This window comes from Nicotiana tomentosiformis, chromosome 8 (assembly GCF_000390325.3).
Source record: "Nicotiana tomentosiformis chromosome 8, ASM39032v3, whole genome shotgun sequence".
NCBI lineage: Eukaryota > Viridiplantae > Streptophyta > Magnoliopsida > Solanales > Solanaceae > Nicotiana > Nicotiana tomentosiformis.
The window spans coordinates 123,463,750-123,485,715 of NC_090819.1; the positions used below are offsets into that span (position 1 = coordinate 123,463,750).

The window sequence follows — 21,966 nt, forward strand, 5'->3', positions numbered from 1 at the left end:
TTTTCATTGAATATCTAAAACAACACGTACAGTAGTAGTGCTTAAAATGAAAAACGTTCGTTTAAAGTTTATTCTAGCTATATGCTACTATTTCCCAAGTTTGTTTTTCTTTGATCTTTTGTGATTATCCTTTAATACAACACAAGAATACAAACTTATTGGATAGAACTATTTCAGAAATGGAGCATTAATTTCTAGGCTGTGCAAACGTATAGTGCAAAAGCAAAAAGTGATTATTAAGAAAGAAAGAGCATACTGTTCAAGCAAAAGTTGAGATATTGAAGCCAAAAGTACACTTCAACAAAAAGATAAGAGAAAGAAAGTCTAGAAATACACATTCAACTCGCTAGTAGAGAGTCACATTAATTGGTAGGCTACAACGAAACCAAAAGGGTTAGACTTGGCTCTAGCTGCTATAGGTATAGCTTCTGCATCTCAAAACCTATTCCCTTTGATTCTGATATCAGTAAGGTGAGACACTAACGTTGGCTGAAGTAAACAAACCATCTTTCATAAGAACATCTTCTCCATCCTATGAACAAAACAAAAAACCAAAAACCAAAAGGAAAAAAAAAAAGAATGTGAACATAATTCACTGAATATACAATTGGAAAAAAAGCTAAAAAAATGAAGAAGTTGCATGTTAACATACCTGTTGGCGCACATTGGCCCTCTTAACAGTCTGATCAGGCATGAGACCAAATTGAATGTGTGGAAAGTGGGCCCACTGCGTCATTAACAAAAGAATAATGTGAAAACTCTGATGCAAGTAACATAGAAACCCTAGTTCTTAGTTATCAAGATTTGATGTTGAATTAATATAGAATTAAATTCAACCCAAAAATGTCTTAAATCAATGTGAAAAGAACCATAAATAACTTCGTATATCGGATTAAAAAAAACTGGAATTAGCTACGAACTTCGTTGCTATAGCTTGTTGCAAAATTGCTCGTAGCTAACATAATTTCTTGATAATCTGATACTAATTCGTCTCTAAATAGGACTAGAGACAAATTTTTCTGTTTAGCTATATAATTTGACCGGATTTGACCAAAATAAAACTTGTTTTTAAAATATAATAGAATATCGTACCAAATATAAAATGAAAAACAAAAGAGGAGGAACCCTAGTCTAGAAAATTAATCGGTGAGTAGCGCAGTAATACATTTTTTGCAGCGGCGCTAAAAGCTTCTCTGTGGCTAATGTCAGGATTCCCTGCTTTTATACGTTGGATCTCTTCCCTGCAGAAATTTTCAAAGACCAATATCTAGCTTCATATGACAAGATAAATACAATAAATAATTTTTAGTATTTGATATCTAAGTATATGTATTTTATTAAATAAAAGAAGAATGTCTAACAAGTTTGCTTGGTAAAAGAGAAGCAGAAGCTTATGATTATTACTTGATGAATCGGTTGTAAGCAGAGGGGACTCGCTGTCTCTTTTCAGGAGCTGTACATATAGATACACATTAATACTAGTGTATATGTGGTGATAATAAGATGTATTTTTCTTGTACCTAAATCTTCATCATTCAAGCACAAAAAGTGACACAAGCCCTTTGCAAAGTAAGAAAGCTAACGGAAATTAAAATACTTGTCATCCTTTCGTTCCTTCTTCACAATAGGAACGTCAAGAAGCAAAACGTAGAAATATAGGTTTAAGAGAAAAAGGAGGCATCCCAGAAATTAAATCCGTCTTTCCTTAACAACAACAATAACAACAACAGTAACAACAACATCATAGTGTGGACGCAGACCTTATCCCTACCTTGTGAAGATAGAGATGCAGTGTAAATTTCTGATATTGATAATAAAAGAAGAAATGTATGTCTGAGATATCTCACGTCTGTTAATGACGGGTGGTCTAGGAAGATCATCAAATCCAGGTCGAGCAGGTAGGACAAAATCAGTAGAGTTACACTGATTCATCAAGAAATTTGGGGTTGCGTTGGTAATTTCTTCCTGCAAAGCACTTGTTTATAAATTTTAGACAACAAATTGACAAATAGAGACCTAAAAAAGTGCTGCTTCAACAGTAATATATAGACATATATACCAGAATATTGTGGGAAGGAGAGAAGTAAGTGTGACCAAAATGATGGTTATCTGAAGGCAAAAGCAAGCTTGGCAAAAGATTAGTGCAGTGGCCACATCGAACCGTCACCGTCTTGAACAAACTTGTGCACGGAACACTTACCTAAGAATCAATCACAAAAGAGAATAAAATAATCAATTATCAAAAACCCCACAAGGGTTAGAAGCACAAAATCATTTTCTTGCTTTGACTATGTATTACTCTTGGGAGGTTTTGGTTTTATGTCGCCTCCTTTGCGCTCTATTTTTGTTATTTAGTAAATAAGATAGGGCTCAATGCCGAATCCCCATCACCATAGGAGGTGAAAGCGTGGGTCGATGGCTTAATTTTTTTTTTAAAAAAATCTTGCTTAGACATCTTCCTTCTTCTTTTTTTCTTCTTTTTTTCCCCCTATAATCACTAAAAACGTTGTTGGCAAATTGAAAAAAACAAAAACTTGAGTGAACAAAAGATAGAGAGCTAAATGTCAAAACATGACTCTAAGAAAAAAGCTAAAGGAAGACTTTAAGAATGGCCAAAAACACAAGAAACCCTAAGAAAGACCTAATTTGTAACTCTTGATTCACAAAGTATATAAGAAGAAAAGAGAGGAATGTTATGAGAATATACCGCGAGGACAGTGTCACAGATATTGCAATGGACATAGCAGAGCTGCTCGGAAGGAGGTAAGTGGTCCAATGAGCAGGTAGAATTAGGAGTGGAAGAGGACATGATACTCTAATTCCTATTTTGCAAACTGATTGGCTACTGCTGCTGTTTGATTGATTTGATTGATTGATGGCTTGACAGTTTCAACCACCAAACTAAACTACCCACCCCCTCCTTGGATCTGCTTTCTTGTTGATTATATGAGTTATGAAAACAAAGTGCAAAAATTGCTGCAAGAAAAAGGCCAGAAATGAAAGAGAGATGAAAACCCTTTTTTTCCCCTCACCTGCTTCACTCTTCTTTCTTGGTCCTGTTTATAGCTAGGTCATGGATGCAAAGTCATGCATTAATGCATATGCATACTGGACCATGCACATGTACATGCATGGATGTATGTGATATGTATACATTTATGGATGTAGTAATTGATATACTTAGCATTTTTCATTTTATGTGAATAATATGAAAAGAACATGTGTGGTTGGCATTCCCAATGTATGTATGAAAGGCAGAAGGAGGCAGATGTGGGAGAGAGGAGCCAGAAAAGGACGTTTGCATGGAGCGATATAAAGCTCTCAGTTCACTTGTTATTTTCAAAGTTCGTAGTTTTTGGGTGTATGGTTTCACTTTTTCACTGCAGATCAATTTTCTTTTTAAAAACTCTATGCAAATTTTTTACACTATTAGTTATCCAAAAAAGATATTTTCTTCCTTTCAAAGCCATAGTTTAATTGAATGCGAAATCAGTGGCTAATGTGTGTAAAGTATGAGCTCATTCGAATCCAATGCCTTTAGCTTGGGCAGACTCCTACATGTATTAAAGAATTACCAAATAAGTATAAATAATTAATATCAAACCAATAAATTGTTAAAGCAGTTGAGGTAGAATTCTGAATGTAAAAACCCATAATGTTCAGACATATAACTTTTTCATTGCGCAAAGTTTAAGAAAGAAATGTATATTTCTGAAACTTGTTATCTTAAACATGACATTTATGCTGCAAGTTTAAAATTAAAATGTTTCACTATATAAATAGATGTTATTCATTCTTGAATAGACTAATAATGAAATAGTGTCATATAAAATGAAACGAAGAGAGTAACTAAAAGTAAAGGTTCATAATAATAAAATTAATGATCTGAAAAGTAATACATCTATACAAGTAACAACTATCAATATGTAAAGGTTAAATTCATGCGAGTAACTTTTCAAAGATTTATGGAGAAGGTCCAAATTTTTTTGTCTACTATTCGAAATTGCTCAATTTTGCCATTCGTTAGACTTTTGATCGATTCATGCCTTGCCATCAACAAATTATCTCGTATATGCTCGTAACATTAACGGATTTTCAGCATGAAATAAGTGGATTTCACCGGTCCAAATTCTTCGAGAAAAAAATACTCCATCTATTTCAATTTATGTGAACTTATTTCCTTTCAATTTTAGTATTATAAGACCTTATCCATACTCAATGGAGGTGGATAATTGATTTAATATATATATATATATATATATATATATATATATATATATATATATATATATATATATATATATATATATATATTTCCTTTTTTTAATCCGTGTAAAAAAGATGATCCTTTCCTTATTTGGAAACAATTTACCTTTATGCAATGATTTATAGCCACACAAAATATATGTGCCTCATTTTACACCACAAGTTCAAAAGTCTTCTCTATTTTCTTAAAATCCGTGCACAGTCAAATGAGTTCACATGAATTAAAACGAAGGGAGTATTTAATTTACCTCCAACTTTTGACTAAGGTCAAAATTACTTTTCATGTTTGAACCTTTATTAAGAGTCAAGTGGAAAAAATGAAATTTTTTTAACAGCGAGGTAAGACTAATCAAAAGTTTAAGGATGACAAAATTGTTCAATAGTAACAAATAGCACATGAGCAATTTTGAACTTTTTCACAAAATTTAAATAGAACAATACAAAACACTAGAAAAAGCCTTTTGAAGAACTTTCTTGTGACCCCAGGACAATAAGCCACATCCCACATTAATTCCAAATAGTAATATATCCAAGAACCCTACACTACCTTTCGTCTCCGTTTCCGCCTCCCTAGGGTTCCACACACTTGAAAATATGATTTGAATGATCATGGTTTTCTCTATAGTATTATATTGCCATGATTATGTGATAATATGTAACACAGAACTAAAAGCTTACTTTTGATGATTTGACCACTCATTCTCTTCTGTGTCTCCTCTTTGCAGAAAAATGAATTCAAGTCAGTGAAAAAAACATCTCAGTAGTGTCAACACAGATCCAGCATTACTTTACCGTCCTATTTTGTCTTTTCCTAGATTTTTAACTTTCTTTTTTGGCTAACTTGTTGGTTAGATCCATTCACTTCTTTTGCACGAGTTACCATACACTTCTTGATTTTCCAAATTTTATTTTTCACTTAGAACCCTAGTAACGTTGCTTTGAAAAGATAGTTGCCATTTCCTGTTCACTGATTGTGTAGCTGTTTTCCCATTTAAGGACCATCCATGTCCATCACAGTTATTTTAAGTTTTTCAACAAGTTCTTTAAATTCTAGATATGCTTCTTCAATCATTCTAACTGTGCTAGTGTGCGTCACTATATATTTTTGAGTGCTAAATGTGCTTAATTAAGTGAAAATAATCTAAGTACTTCTCTGGACATCGAAATAGCATCAGTTGGTTAGAAAATATATCTCTTTAATTATTTGATAATTCGATTAAAAAATTGGTGGGACTTTATATATCTGTTTCCCTAAAGCATTAACTATTATTTTTCAAGAGCGCTAAAGCTAAGGACTTCCAAAAATTAGGAGAGAAATCTTCTTAAGACACTGAAATAAAGGTATCATTTCCAAAATTTTGCCTAGACAAGATATGCCTTATTTACAAGATGGAAGATCCGATGATATGGTCTTTAACCCATTAGGAATACCTTCACGAATGAATGTAGGACAAATATTTGAATGTTTACTAGGGTTAGCAGAGAGTCTGCTAAACATACATTATCGAATAGCACCTTTTGATGAGAGATATGAACAAGAAGCTTCGAAAAAACTTGTGTTTTCTGAATTATATGAAGCCAATAAGCAAAAAACGAATCCATGGGTATTTGAACCTGAATATCCAGGAAAAAGCAGAATATTTGATGGAAGGACGGGGAATTCTTTTGAACAACCCGTTAGTGTTGTTGCAGGCAAAAAGAAGAAATTACCACAATGCTCAAACACACTGGAGTTTGCTCTTATTCAGTGGCGGATCCAGAATTTATAGGTCATGGATGCTTTTTTGATTTTAGTGTAAATTCTAAATTGTCAAACATGGTCATAGTGGGTGCTCATAGTCAAGTATTGAATTTTTTAGGTATTATCTATGAATATATTATACAATTGCCAATGGGTGCTTCAACACCTATACCTTCAAAGGTAGATCCGCCACCGGCTCCTATGAATTAAAATTGCCTCAACCTTGCAAGATTTTTTTATGTCCCAATATTAATAAAATCATCTCCAAAATATAAAAATTTGATTAGTTTAATGAATTTAAATACTTGAAAGTTTATTTTAAAAGAAACAAAAGTATGTCAAACACTTTGGATATCATGCATTTATTAATTTGAAATATGTTTTTATCGGATGTCTCCAAATGGATGTTGATTTTGAAACGTGTACCAAGTATAGGATCGAGATTTGGCGTTTGGTAAGTTTTTCAAATTAGAATGGGCAAATATCACCTTTAGTTCGCGGTCGAAACTATTTCTGTTAGCCACAAAAATGTATAAAATATATATATTTCTGATTATTATTTTAAAAAATGACTATAAGATGTCATTTTATGTAAAAAAAAGAAAAAGAAAGAAAGAGCTAATCCCACAAGGATATCCACTTGAGTTATGTTTTGTATGGACAAATACAAAGAGACATGAGAGAGCCTCACAAAGTTATGGGTTTTTTAGAAGATGGCACCCCGTTGGCCTTTGGCTTTAAAATCATAAGCTATAATTGACCTCCAAATTGGATATTTGAACCATGAATGAGAGACAAAGGACACAAAGGTTAGGCTAGTCAGACTAAGGTATGGTGGTAGTGTACTAGTACTTTCTTGGACATAGGGTCCATTACTCTTTTCACTAATTCGTCCTCTTGAAACAGTAAAACTGTTCTCTTTTATGTTTCAGAATCTTTATATAAGTTACCGTGCCAGTGTGCCTCTGCTATTACTCAAGGATGACTTCTTTTTCCTTCTTAAACGACCATTTCAAGAGTTTAGATGGATAGTAAATTATATAGGAACAGTGTTTTAAGAGGAGTGAGCATAAGCCGAAACGTTTTACATATGGTTAGTGAGGCGTAAGCCCCATATATATTTAATTTTTAATATTTTATAAAAATAATATAATTACAGTAAATATTTATAAACAGGTAAAATTGCAAAATTTTTTTAAAGAAAACTATAAATATGTGAAAAATATATATATATATATATATATATATATATATGTGCTCCATACCCACAAAAAGCTAGTCAAAATAATGTATTATACGCTACTTAGAAGCACAAGTAACTTGAATCGAAAAAAGTAAAGTTTCTACATGGAGGAACAAAAAGGATGACTAACCTGCAATTTGAACTTTGAACTTGATGCTACGAAGGAGAATGAAGCTCTCTTTGTATTTGTAAAAACAAATTGAATATTTATTGCTTTTGAGAGATATTGGTGGACTAGCGGACAAGATAAAAAATTAGGAAAGATCATGATTTAGGGCTTCAATCAATAAAAAAAGGTCGTGACTTTTAAATTTAATACATTTCAGTTTATTTTTAAAACTTTTGAGTAATTACCAAGCTGACTTTTGAGAATTTGGGTATTATATGAATGACTTATTCGACAAATTTTGTTCTAATTTGAAAAAGTCTATAGGGCTTACACCTCAAATGCCCGAGCGTACGCCCCGGATTACTGGGCATACGCCTCTTGAGACTTTCACCCCACACCATCGCCTCAAGGCTTTTTTGGTGCGTCTCGCCCCGAAAACGCCTTTTAAAATACTGTACATGAGTTACCCGTATTAAATGAACGCATATCTTTGCCCACTCTCTCACACGATTATGGTCACTAATCATGTGGCAATCTTTGGGAGCTACTCTATCCGTTCACTTTTACTTGTTCACTATACTAAAATATATTTTTATTTTTACTTGTTCATTTTAGTAAATCAAGAAAAAGACAATCTTATTTTCTAGTTTAACCCTTATCATTAGCTATTAATTTTTCAAATTATTTTTCAAGACTTTTTGAAATGTTATCATTATTATGGATAAAATTATAAAATATATACTTTTAAAGGGAGTGTAAAGTCACAAATGAAAAACTAAAAATGAATCGAAGGGCGTTCATTAGGATTTGTCTCCTAAATGATCACTACCTTATGACTTTTGGTATGAACTTAATTAATTTAAAATATAAATAATTTAGCATTATATGTAGTTCAAATTGAGAACAATAGATGCATGCAGCTGCATTCTCTATACAACCCTTCATTTTCCGTTGTGCATAACCTATATTTTTTTGGGTCAAGGTAAAAGATTTTTATTTCAACCAAGTATATCTATTTATGCAATAACTCTTTTGGACTCAAGAGTTAGTTCCTAGCTAAAAAAAGCAGAACTGTGCCTGTGCTAACAAAGTTGTGTTAACCAAAAACTATAGTGTTGCATAAGCTATCAGCAGCAATAGATTAGCACCTTCTGGGAAGACTATAATCAGGGGCGGAGCCACAATGTTATTTATGAGTAGTGATGTCAAAATGGTTAAAAGAAAATAGTTACTCACTCATGTAATGGATAAGAACCATATTATCCACTTATGAAATGGATAACTAATGATTTAGCTTTTACATTTGTAAAGCCTCAAATTGGAGGTTTCTCATCAAGTTTGCGAGACTGGGAATCATCTCAAAAGTGATCATATTCAAGAAGTGATGGATAATATGAATAGGTTAACCCATTTTTTATCTGTATTAAATATGGATCGGGCCGGATATTTTATCTATTTCTGTATTATATGTTTTCGATCCGCCCATATCCCGACCCGACCCACCCGTTTGCCACCCTTATTTATGGCTTCACACGACCCCAGTAGCTATATTGCTTAGACTATGTATTTGTATTAAAAGTTTATTATATATGTATAAATAATTAGTTGTGAATCAAGTAACTAAAATAATCTACTGATTCGATGACAAGTTCAAAACCCATAAACTTCCATTCCTGAATTCATCTATGGGTGTAATCTCATCATATACCAGCCTCTATTGCATGCCCTATGTTAGCCATGTGTGCGATCACATGAATATATATATATATATATAGTGGATTCAAATTATAAATACTAAAATGTCATCATTGAAATGGGAACTTTTGACCTAAAATAACATTTAAACCTTCTTTACCACTAAAGAAAGTTCAGTTGAACCCCTTACTTCCCCTAGATCCACCACTGTGTGCGACTATGGTGTGATATCCACATGTGAGTAGGTTCGTTGCATAAATGAAGGGCACCTACTGTGCAAGAATTGTGCTTTCCCATCAATCGTACAGCCTCACATCCGTTACACAAATACTTACTACATTTGCCCTAATCTGCACACGTCTCTCCCATGTTAGCAGTGTTTGGAGCTGCGCACGAAAGAGCCCCACGCGAAAAGGATCTATTTCATTGATGAAGACTACCTACTGTTACAAGAACGTGTGATCTTCCTCCAATCCAACAGCCTCCTATCGGTTGTCGTAACATAAGAGGAAAAATCTTTCAATCAACTTTAGTTGTACATATCACTCTTGATAATAGTTTTGTATAGGCCAAAATCCGCCCCGAAATATTTAGGGTAATGTATCGTTAAGGAAAGAATCAGTCAAGAACGGCCGGGGGATAGTGAGGTTGCGGTAAAGAAGGCAGTGATGGCCGAGGTCGAACATCATTGATGGGATAGCAATGGCTAGTCCTCGAAATAAGATATTAAAGAGAATATTCTAGTGAATATAATATTCTAGTGAATATTCTCTTAGTGATGGCCGAGGTCGAACATCATTGATGGGATAGCAATGGCTAGTTCTCGAAATAAGATATTAAAGAGTATATTCTAGTGAATATTCTCTACACTTGTACTATTAAGGTTTGCTAGGGATATGTGTAAGAGCTATAAGGTAAAAAGAAAATGAGGGGAGGAGATTCATTTTTTTAAGAAGACTTTTGAGAAAAAGATTCCCTCTCGCTGATAAAAAATACAAAGATTACCTTTTGATAAAGATTCTTGCTCATATTATTCCACACCTTTTCCACCAGATCCGAGGATTGTTCGAACAAATCTTGGGTCTTTCTGTCACTCATCATTGTCAGGAGAAATATTAGTCCAATCTATCAATTATTGGGTGAATCATTCTCCCTATTTACTTAAATGTCATTTATTACTATTTATTGCTAGTTACACCTCCATTATTGCCCATACTTTAAGAATATTTTGTATTTATTGTCACCATCCCTTTACGGGATATATCCCCATCTCCCATACGCTTCCAAGATTTGCATCTAGTGTTATTATCCTTAACTAGACTTTACTCTGTATTCCTTAAATTTAATAGTTTAGTTGAAAGTTACACTTTGTGATTCGCCAGTCCATAAGATGCCCAGACATGACTAACAACGAGGCCGAGTATGAGGCTGTAATTGCAGGACTGAGACTAGCACAGGGCGAAGCGGCTAAGGTTGCGCTGTGATTCTCAACTCGTGGTCAACCAAGTCATAGGGACTTTCCAAATCAAGGAGCAAAGGTTGCAAAACTACCAGACCAAAATCTGCAAGCTACTACCCGAGTTCGACGAATGTCAGCTCGACCAGATCCCCCGAGCACAGAATACCGAGGCAGACGACCTCGCCAAATTAGCAGCAGCCGCCAAAAACATTACGACTGGAGTAAGAAATGTGGTACACCTCTTCCACTCATCGATAGATCAAATCGAGGTAAGAACCATAAACTTGACTTGGAACTGGCGCAACTGTATTGTTGCATATCTGCAGGATGGCATACTCCCAGATAATACAAAAAGAAGCCAAGAAGCTTCGAATGCAAGCAGCCAGGTACAACATCATTCACAACGACCTATACAAGAGGACGTATGGCGGCCGCCTAGTGAAACGCTTAGGCCCAAATCAGATGCGGCGCGTCCTTGAAGAAGTCCACGAAGGCCAATGCGGAGCTCATTCCGACAATCGATCTTTGGTCAGATGCCTCATAGTGCCAAAAGTACTCCCCTATGATCCACCAAAGAGGCGAGCACCCCCACTTAGTCACTTCCCCTTAGCCGTTCATCAAATGAGGAATGGACATCGTGGGCCCCCTCCCGGCGGGGCGAGGTAACGTACGATTTCATTTAGTTTTAACTGACTATTTTTCTAAATGGGTAGAAGAAGGAGCATTCGCCCAAATACGCGAACACGATGTGATCGCCTTCATATGGAAAAATATCATATGCCATTTCGGCCTCCGCAAAGAGCTCAGTTGCGACAACGGACCCCAATTTATAGGAAAAAAGATCTCTAAATTTTTTGAGAAATGGCATATCAAAAGAATACTCTCAACACCATATCACCCCGTGGGTAACGGGAAAACGGAATCCTCCAACAAGTCTATACTGAACATCATGAAGAAGAAACTCGAAGACGCCAAGGGACTATGGCCGAAAATATTGCCAGAAGTACTCTAGGCCTACCGAACAACGCCAAAGACGAGCACAAGAGAAAGGCCATACTCATTAGTCTACGGGACTGATGCAGTAATACCGGTCGAGGTCGGGGAGCCAGCCTAAGAAACTGCCACGAAAGTGGAACTTAGAACGATGACAGTAGAATACAGGAACTCGACGAAGTCGAGGAACGAAGAGATATGGCCTACGTGAGAATGGTCGCCCAAAAGCAACAAGCAGAACGCTATTATTACAAAAAGGCAAAAATCAGGCCACTCAAAGTCAGGGACTACGTGCTTAAAGCCAAAACACAAGCAAGCAAAGACCCGTGAGGAGGCAAACTGGGAACAAACTGGGATGGCCCCTACAAAGGGTCATTCACACTAGAAACAATGGAAGTAAAATGACTACCAAACAACTAGAATATTACACACCTCAAGTACTTCAACTTTTAAGAAAAAGCATCCTCCAAGTCGTACTCTTTTTTTCCTCACTCGAGTTTTGTCCCAATTGAGTTTTCTCAAGGAGGTTTTTAATGAGGCGATGAAGGGGACACTTCAAGTTGAAATACGAACAGACAGAGGCACATGACGGCTAGTTCATTGCTCGACCTCTCAATATGCTTCTCCAGGTCGACCAATGAGGGGACTAAATAGACTGGGACTGGAATGCCAACCAACACTAGATAAACTGGGACTAGAATGCTAACCCGAAAAATATGTAAATTTCTCCAAGTGTATGAATAAAGAACAAATACATGAAGTTTACCCATGTTTTCGCCAAACCTATAGCCAAAGCAACGTTTCCTCAACACCTATTCGGTCCCCAGCCATAACTAAATATAGGTTATATTCGACCTCGTTCGAATCAACTCCTATCCGGCCCCCGACCATAACTAAATATAGGTTATATTCAACCTCGTTCGAATCAACTCCTATTCGGCCCCCGACCATAACTAAATATAGGTTATATTCGACCTCGTTCGAATCAACTCCTATTCGGCCCCCGGCCATAACTAAATATATGTTATATTCGAACTCATTCAAATCAAATCATATTTGGCCCCCGGCCATAACTAAATATAGGTTATGTTCAATCTCTTTCGAATCAATACCTATTCGGCCCCCGACCATAAATAAACATGCGATGTGTTCGACCTCGTTTGAACCAACATCCACTGACCCTCAGCCATAATCAAATGTAAGAATTTGTTTCAACCTCGTTTAACCTACTTGAACAAAGTTATTATGACTAGGGAAACCAAGCAACAAAATTATAAAAACATACAAACCTGACTAGAAGAAAAAGAGTCATGTACGAGTAACGGAACTAGCATTTCATACTTAAAATCTTTTTTACAAAGGTTTGAAAACACACCCACAAAAAATATATACATAAGTTTGCGGTCAAACAAAAAAGAAGGAAATAAAAAAATAACTAATCGCTGCCTGGCCCAGCAGTGCCATCAGCTTGATCGCCTAGGCCTTCTCCATCTGCCTTTTCACCATCGCCATCGCCATAATCATCCTCATACCAGGCGTCCTGTTCAATCCGATCCACTCCCTACCCTCCTCAACATCACCAGCCTCTGGTGTAGCTGGATCGTAGCCACAAGCAACCCGAGCTCTACGTGCCTTAATATGAGCATCCTCAAAGTCGGCCTCTGAAACAATTCTTGCCCCAATCAGATCTCTGAATATATCCAACTGGGCCTCGGCGTGAATCTATTCATGATACAAATCCCGCGGAACATCAGGAAAAGTAAAAGTACGGGAAGAAGATGGCCGAGCTAATAACTGCGCCTTCTCGACCTCGAGAGCAACAACTCGATCACAAAAGCATGAAGGCTCTTTTTCTAGATCCCCTATGTGTTCATCAAGCTGCTTCTCCCTAAGCCTGGCCGTCTCCAGAGCACTCTCCAGCTTAGAACGAAGAATGCGGATCATGATCTCCAAAGCCTCCGCTTTCCTCTCAGCCCCTAACCGGGCTAATTGTGCCCCCTCTAAGTTCGCTGCCTTCTCAGCGACCTTACCACTCAGAGCATGCGCTTTGAGTTGACACTCCTCGAGCGCGGCGCACAATGAGACCACATGGGCTTGAAGATCGGCACATTGAGCCTCGATCCCCTTGCTCACCTCAAGCTCTTCTTCTTTGTCCCTTAGCGCCCCCTCAAGGACGCTGCATTTTCCAATGACTCTTATCAAGTCATCATCCTTCTCCTTCAATTCATCTCGGAGAACCCAAAAATTGCCGCTCTTACTGAACCATCTGCAAATCTCGTGGTGCTTGTTACGGTATTAATGATATTTCTGCTCCATCTTCTGAAAAATAGCCTTACGCCTCTCCTATCGCCGGGCGCTCTTAATCTCTAAAATCACAGTCTGAAAGAAAGAGAAACAGAAACCAAAGAATAAGAATGAAGCTTTGAAGTGTACATACGAAAACGAAGAGGGATAAAAAAACTTACCCTAAGAGCGAGGCCGGCTATGTTCCTAGATAAAGTGGCATCCTTCAGCTTTTCAAGGGTTTTACCCTCCACATCAGAACAGAGGAGACCAAGAAGAGGGACCACATCCTCCGTGTCAACCAGCAAATCCCGATCCATGGGGATCCCAATAGTCCGTGAGGTCCCCTCCAATATCACCTCAAGTCGGGTAAGTCCCTTCCCCATCATCCTCAACTCCTCGGCATCCATATCGGAGCCCATCCCGTAACCTTCCTCGGCTATGCATTTTTCTTTTATGTCGGCCCTTGAAGATGGCTTATCCTACCGCAAGTAATCAGGGACTCTCACCGATGACCCTTCAAATTCCATCACGGTCTCAGGGAGAGACATGCCCTCTTCGGCTTTAGATGATGGCGGAATCACGGGCAGTAATTCGGCATCATCTTTAAGATCTATGGTCATCGTCTCGGCGGATGATAAAATCCCCCATCACTGAATCCAATACCCTGACAGTTCATTCGCAGACGTCCACTGATCTCCTCTTGCGGGGAAGCAAGTTGCCACCATTCGATGACGACTCATCTTCATCGTCCTCATCTACTAGATAATGCAAAAGGGAAGTTTGGAGTTCGGTTGCAGATATAGTCGACGACCGAGCAGACCTAGCCGTGGCAAAAGAAGGAACAAAAGCAGATGACCGAGCAGGCCTGGTCGCGGTCATAACTGGAACAGACTTCGAAGAAGAAGCAACTTTCCTCTTACGAAATGCAGGAGCGGGATCCCTCGGAGCAGGATCCCTTGGTCTCCTCGAAGATCATCGAGCTGAAAAAAATATTAAAAGATAGTCATTTCCTATACAAAACTATAGCGAGCAAGCGACTATGAGGTCAAAACAGTATTGAACTCACCGGTCGCGGAAGACACATGCCCGGACTTCTTGAAAATGGCCGACCATTCACGAATCCCCATTGTGTAAGGCAGAATTTGGCTGACCCAACTATGAATATCCCCGACCAAAGGAGGGGGCATAGTCTCGGCTGCACGAAGAAGGGACGTAATGTCATACTATGCTTAAAACAGGCAGAACAAACTCTTGGCAAAATAAGGATATTTACGGGTGAAATTCCAAGTCTCAGGGAATCCGCGCGCCTTGACCACTACATCATCTTCACCACCAGACATTTACTTCCTCGATCGCGAAGGTGCAACATCGTCCCCCTATAGAAACTAGGGACGAAGAGATGCATCAGGTGTTGGAGTGTGACACCGACCCCGGCCAACTCCGCATATTTCGTCAACATGCGGATAAGCTTGTAGATGTATGGAGAGAGTTGGGCCGGGCAAACGCCATAATAGCGGCAAAATTCCTCCGCCAATGGGAGGAGAGTAAAGGAATAACCAACGTAGGAAGGATAAGTATAGAACGCGCAATACCAAGGGTGGTGTATTCGTACCACATCGTGCTCCACTGGGATCAGATCGATATGGGCAGGAATTTTAAACTTTGCCCTAAGCTCAGCGAGATCGACCTCTTTTATCGCCGATTCCGAGACCTCAGGGTCATCCTCAGGCATCTTCAAAAAGTCATACCTAACGTTTTCACTACGAGGGACTATTTCCTCCATCGTAGGAAAATTCTTGTCTTCAATCGCCATGAGGAGGCATACGCACCGCCAAAGGGATAGGGTCAGTTGCCATGCCGGAACCAGTGGGTACATAAACCATAATTTCGAGAGAAGATATTTTAATTACAAAAATGTTAGAAGCAGCGAGAATCACTAAAACCAGAGGAATGTTTGTTGGGAGCAAGAAGTCTCGTAAAGGTGGGGAACGTTACCCATATACCCCTATTTAAAAGGATGCAGGCATCGAAACCAAGGAACTAGCCATCATTACATGGCACTGTAACCTAAGCGGCAGACTCAATCAGGAAACGCACACGACACAAACGTCTCAAGAAATCGCATCATAATGACATCAGTCGCCATGACATCACCTTTCTTCGTGAGATTTACAACCCCAGAACTTGTTGCTCATAATGGGACACGCTATCTACTCACCCTAATCATCACGACCCGTTCACATCATCTAAACACTTCGGCCATGTTACACAATATTCGCTCATCAAGCCCGCCTGAAGCTGGCCTCAATAAGCGGAGGGACTAATTGTATAGGCCAAAATCTGCCCCGAAATATTTAGGGTAACGTATCGTTAAGGAAAGAATCAGTCAAGGACGGCCAGGGGATAGCGAGGTTGCAGTAAACATGGCAGTGATGGCTAAGGTCGAACATCGTTTATGGGATAGCAACGGCTAGTTCTCGAAATAAGATATTAAAGAGAATATTCTAGAATATAATATTTTCTACACTTGTACTATAGGGTTTGCTAGGGATATCTGTGAGAGATATAAGGTAAAAAGAAAAGGAGGAGGGGAGGAGATTCATTTTTTTAAGAAGACTTTTGAGAAGAAGATTCCCCCTCGCTGATAAAAGTACAAAGATTACCTTTTGAAAACAATTCTTTTAGATCCAAGGATTGTTCGAACAAATCTTGGGTCTTTCTGTCACTCATCATTGTCAGAAGAAATATTCGTTCAACCTATCCATTATTGGGTGAATCATTCTCCCTATTTACTTAAATTTAATTTATTACTATTTATTGCTAGTTACACCCCCATTATTGCCCATACTTTAAGAATATTTTGTATTTATTGTCACCATCCCTTTACAGGATACGTCTCCATCTCCCACACGCTTCCAAGATTTGCATAGTGTTATTATCCTTAACTAGACTTTACCTAGTATTCCTTAAATTTAATAGTTTAGCCGAAAGTTATACTTTTTGGTCAAAAAAGTTTGCCTTCCTTTTTTCCTTCTTTTTAAGAAGACGTGGTCTAAAGGGGGACTTCAATTAAAACATTTGAGTTTTTAGTAAGCAAGTTGGATCTAATATAGAGAAAGAGAAATTGATTTTTAGGTCTAGCAAGCAAGTTCGAGAGATCCCCTTAATCAAGACTGGTTGCCAATATAAACCAGAAACTGGGACAACTATATATGTCACAGCCCATTTTCTAAACAAGCCATGACTGCCGCTCGGTCGCTAAATTTGACCGAGCGAACCATCTATGCTTATCAAAACTATTATAACCTCAAACTTTATATGCAACAAGGCAATACTTTAACCAAATACTTTCAATTAATTTGAATATCTAAAATAAACCAACTCCAAAACTTTATTCGTAGTAACTACTGAGATACTGCAAAATTATTATAAATAACACTTGAATCTTAACCCACCGATTGTGTCTATTGTTTGACGAAAAAATATAGATCTTGGTTCAAATAATTAAATTTATGTAAATGAGGGTTAATCTTAGCTAACAATAATATCCCTAGATGGAGTTCATAAAGAGGCAATAAATTCCATGTAAAGATAGCCGGACAGTGCGGTGGCACGTAGTAAATATTCCAAAAACCAAAAGTAATAACGTAACATTCAATGATAATAAACGGCAATAAATGGCATTTAAGTAAATAGGATGAATGAGTCAGCCAAGAAAGGATGTTCTTTCTGACAATGATGAATGATAGACAATCCCTTGAATCTCTGAGTTATTCTCGTTGGTGGAAAAGCATAGTCAAGAATCTCAGTAAAAAGGTGATATTTGTTTACTAGTATAGAGATCTGATTCCTTTCTTTAGTCAAAATGTGTTTTTTTTTATAAATGAATATCATATGTCCCCTCTCATAGAATCGTTTTCTATTTATAGGGAACATACTCTTATCAAACCCTAATAGTACAAGCACATAGAATATCCACTAGAATATTCTCTGTCAAATCATGTCTTGAAACTAGTCGTTACTGTTCCATCTAAGGCACTCGAACTTGGCCCCGACCCTTGTTGACTCTTCAGCTTCGTCCTTTTGTTGACTCTTCAACTTCGTCCTTTATTTACTCTTCGATCACAGAACGCCGCTTCTCGGGCCATTGCGACAAATAACGACTTGGTAACTCTTCCCCCAATACTATCTTGGTTTAAATATTCTAAGGATAGAATTTGACCCATACAGTTAGTCCCTCTGCTTATTAAAGTCGGCTCTAGGCGGGTTCAATGAGCGTATCTATTTTAATGTGGTCGATATAATTGAGTAAGCTATGCAGGTCGTAGTGGTTGTGGCGACCTGGCAGCGTGGCCCTACATGGGCCGAATATTTCAAATGCTTCGATTTTTTCGGGCGATTCGCTGGAACTATGCTATCCACGAGTTAGGATGGCCTCATGGCATCATGCGTCATTATAACGCATATTCCTGATGCGTTGCTTCGTTTCATGTATGACCTATATTGAACCTGCCACTTCGGTTCCGGTGCCCAGTAATGATGAACCATTTTCGGTCCTGGTGCCAAGATCCTTATAAATAGAGGGATTTGGGTGCGATTTTGAAGTTTTAAGTCCTATCTTTTTGAAACCCTATATTACTCCCTTGCTCCTTGCTTTAATCCTCTCCTTTCTATTCCAGTGATTTGCACTTTTATCAGTTCTTCATCGTTTGATACTTCTCTTTCTTCTATCAAAACATGTCTAACATGCCTTCTGATTCTTGTGATGGAAGTGATGCGATCCCTTTGGTGATGGTGCTTCCCCCCCTCGTGAAGAGAATATTTCTGCCACCGTCGAGGATGGAAGATTCCCGTTAGTAGGGGAGATAATTCCTCGCAATTCTGATTCTAGATCCGATTTCACCAAATTACCTGAAGCTGATCCTGGAGCCTTTTGGTCAGTGATAACAGTGAAGGAATTGGGAGAGCTTAAGGCTATGTTCGGCCTTCCTAATCACATTGAATTAAATCCGGATGGGTGGGATATGGTGCATGTCCACCATCCTGGGTACTGTGCCTCCTACACCTACCACTTCCAAGTCGGCTACACTCTCCCTCTCCTTCCACCAGCATAGGAATTTTGTCGTTATTACGTTGTTTTCCCAGCTCAGCTCGCACCGTATGTTTACAAGCTTATAAGAATGCTTACCAATTTTGCCAAGCTAGCCGAGGTCGAATTGACTCTTATGTATTTAATACATCTGTTCACCTCTAGCTTTTATTGGGGGACGATGTTGAACCTTCACCACCAAGGAGGCAAGTGCTTGGTGGTGAAGATGGATGACAAAGCCAACCGCTAATTCTGGTTCCACTTCTTCTTCCTCAGAACCAAAGACATAGTGGCCAACGTCGACGGCTTTCCTGAGGCTTGAAATTATACTCGTAAGTACCTAATTTCCTTGTATGTAGGTATTTGATTATTCTCCCGTGCTTGGTCATGGGCTTTGACCTCTTGTCCTTTTCTCATGCAGCCAAGACCTTGCCTCCTCCTTTGGTCGAAAATATTTCTGACTGGGTTGGTCGACTCCTCCCTCACATCATATGGATTCGTGAGTGGTCGGTTTTCTATAAGAGGTTTGGTCATGCTCTCCCTTCGGTTGGTAAGTCCATTTTATCATTAGAGTATTAGTTCTTTTTCTTTCTGTTTACCTTTACTGATCTTTCCCTTTCCTTGTGTTTTTCTTAGCTTTGGCCATGGGATCTTCGAAGAGGTCGAAAGCTCCCACACCCACGTTCCAAAAGAGGAAAGCTATTGCATCCTCGACTGTCACCCCTTCTTCGACTGCGATTGATTCTACTCGTGGCTCGGTTCCTCCTGTTGCTGCCTCCGCATCTGTCCTATCTTTGACCGTGGAGACTTCGGCCGCGGAAACCTCGTCTTCTCCCTTGTATCATCTTATAGATAAGGACGATGACACTTTCCTGTCGATGGGGATTTGATGCCTCATAAGAGGAGGGTCGTGGATGTCGCGGGGGAGAGGTCGGTGGCCGCCGATGTAGGAGACTGTGGATTCGTCCTTCGGGAGACATCCACAATGTATATCGGGAAGATCCTAGAGACTAGTCCCAAGACCATTTGCTTGGAGGATGTGGATTCACGACCTGCAGGGGATGCAGTCAAAGACATGGTAGGCCATGATGGACCTGTTCTTCCAAGACGTGAAGAGGCCTCGTCTTTTGGTGTTGCGGCGGGCGTTCCTTCTCCGACAACTGGCAGAGGCAAGGTTGTTACTGAGGAGGATGTTAGATCCGATTCTGACATGGACGTGGAAAAGCTAAAGATGATCGAAGAAGGGCTTACTCAGCTCGAAGTGAGGTTGGAGGGAGGTTCAAGGACTATTACGATCCCGATGAACTGTAATATTCTCGTGGATACCGAGAAGATTATCCCCTCCCTTGTCCCTCTTAGTTATCAGGTTGAGGGTACGACCCTCAAGATTATAAATGACCACGTCGAATAATATTTCTTGCATCGCCCTTCGGGTAAGTACCTTTTTTGTTAGTTGTTTTCCTTTGATTTTTGCTCTGTCAGTCTCTTAACTTCCTTTGCTCGTTTTACAGACGATTATCTTAGAAATTGATAGTGCTCGTAGGGAGCAGAGGCGCAAAGATATCTATGTGACATTTAAGGACAAGTACTTTAGAGTCCTTGAGAAGTATCGGGAGTTGCGGTGTCAGCTTCGTGAAGGTGGCGATGTGCATTAATTAAGGGAAGATTTGAAGGTCATAGACGAGGAGCTGGTGCAGATAGTTGGGAAGTGCAATGTCCTAGATGTCTTTCGAGACTTGCATGAGGTGAGGTCCGTTTCTGAGGCTGCCCCCGAAGGTGTTCGTGTTAAGTCTCGTGAAGCTCGAGTTGCTTGTGGGTATGATCCTGCTATGCCTTAGGCTGGTGAAGATGAGGGGGACGAGGGTGTAGACCGGCTCGAGGAGAATGCCCGGAATGATACTGCATATCCTGAGGGAGAAGTTGGAGAGAATGTTGAAGGTCGTAATGATGGTGACCAATAGTTCTTTTTTTGGGGTTTCTTTTGTCTATATATTTTTGTCGGCGTCTTCATGAGCCTGTTGTAAACAACTTTAAGTATATGAAATGTCAAATTTGTTTTTTTGCATCTTTTTCGCTTCATGTGGTTTATTTTCTGTACTTGTGTATATTTTTGCTTCTTTGTTGAGATGTGTCCGAGAGTCGATAGGTGTTTGTTCGAGCGAGGTTGAACATTACCTTTTGTGAAATCGTGACCGAGGGCCAAATTGTTTGACGAAAAAATATAAATCTTGGTTCAAATAATTAAATTTATGTAAATGAGGGTAAATAAATGCTATGTAAATATGGCCGGACAATACGGTGGCACGTAGTAATGTCACGACCCAATTTAGGATCATGACCGGGGCTTAGGAGCAAGTACCCCCAAGTAAGCCTTATCGGTATTTTACAGAAAATCGGATAGAGTTTTCCCTATTTTAGGACTACCCAAAAGTTTTCCTGTCTTATAAACAAACAGCAACCAACCAATATTCACCTAAATCAGTCACGACCTTCATCAACTAACCAAAAATAAGTTTTCACCAACATTATCAACCTTACCAACATAATAATACTAAATTCATCTCAAAAATACAGAAAGAATGTGCAATACTAGTAACTACTCCATTAGCGACTCTAGGAGTTCAAAAAAAAAGACGACAATAATAAATAAACTATTCGCCCACATAAACAAGTGCGGGGCTCACCAGGAACTATCAACTCGTGTACTCTAATTAATGAAATCCCCACTCGTGCCAATTGATGTCTATGTAAAAAAATAGCGGGGAGTGAGTCGCTAGCTCAGTGAGTAATAACACTTAACCACAATCGTTTTTATTGGGGACAAGTTAAAAACATGATTGTGTAGTAATCAGAAAATATCATGAATAAATGCCATTTTTCATAAATAATAATCACTCTCATCATATGTTTTCCATAACATAAATCAATTTAACAATTTGGTAATAAACTCGGTAAGCACTGTGTCATATCAGTTCTTTATGTTTGGGAGGTTTCCAAGAAAGTATCATGTAATTTGTATCACTGTGTGGACCCCTTCGTAAAAGGAGTCAAATATAACTGTATATCCCTACTCGAGGGAAAACTA

The 21,966-nt window shown here is 38.6% G+C and overlaps 1 protein-coding gene across 1 annotated transcript; it reads right to left on the reverse strand.

Moving 5' to 3' along the window:
• Positions 1 to 212: 212 nt before the first annotated feature.
• Positions 213 to 3,034, reverse strand: LOC104095843 (axial regulator YABBY 1-like). Its single transcript, XM_009602065.3, has 7 exons — positions 2,708 to 3,034; positions 2,060 to 2,200; positions 1,848 to 1,965; positions 1,405 to 1,453; positions 1,166 to 1,241; positions 653 to 727; positions 213 to 532 (listed from the first exon to the last, which is right to left on the reverse strand). Exons 1-7 carry the CDS (start codon positions 2,807 to 2,809, stop codon positions 464 to 466), a joined length of 630 nt encoding a protein of 209 aa, XP_009600360.1. The 5' UTR covers positions 2,810 to 3,034; the 3' UTR covers positions 213 to 463.
• Between the last annotated feature and the right edge of the window lie 18,932 nt (positions 3,035 to 21,966).

Coding starts and splice junctions, on each gene's coding strand:
- LOC104095843 (XM_009602065.3), bottom strand. CDS start 2,809: ATGTCCTCTTCCACTCCTAATTCTACCTGCTCATTGGACCACTTACCT. Junction 1,966..2,059: donor CTCCTTCCCACAATATTCTG/GTATATATGTCT, acceptor AGTGCTTTGCAG/GAAGAAATTACCAACGCAAC. Junction 533..652: donor GGGCCAATGTGCGCCAACAG/GTATGTTAACAT, acceptor TTTTGTTCATAG/GATGGAGAAGATGTTCTTAT.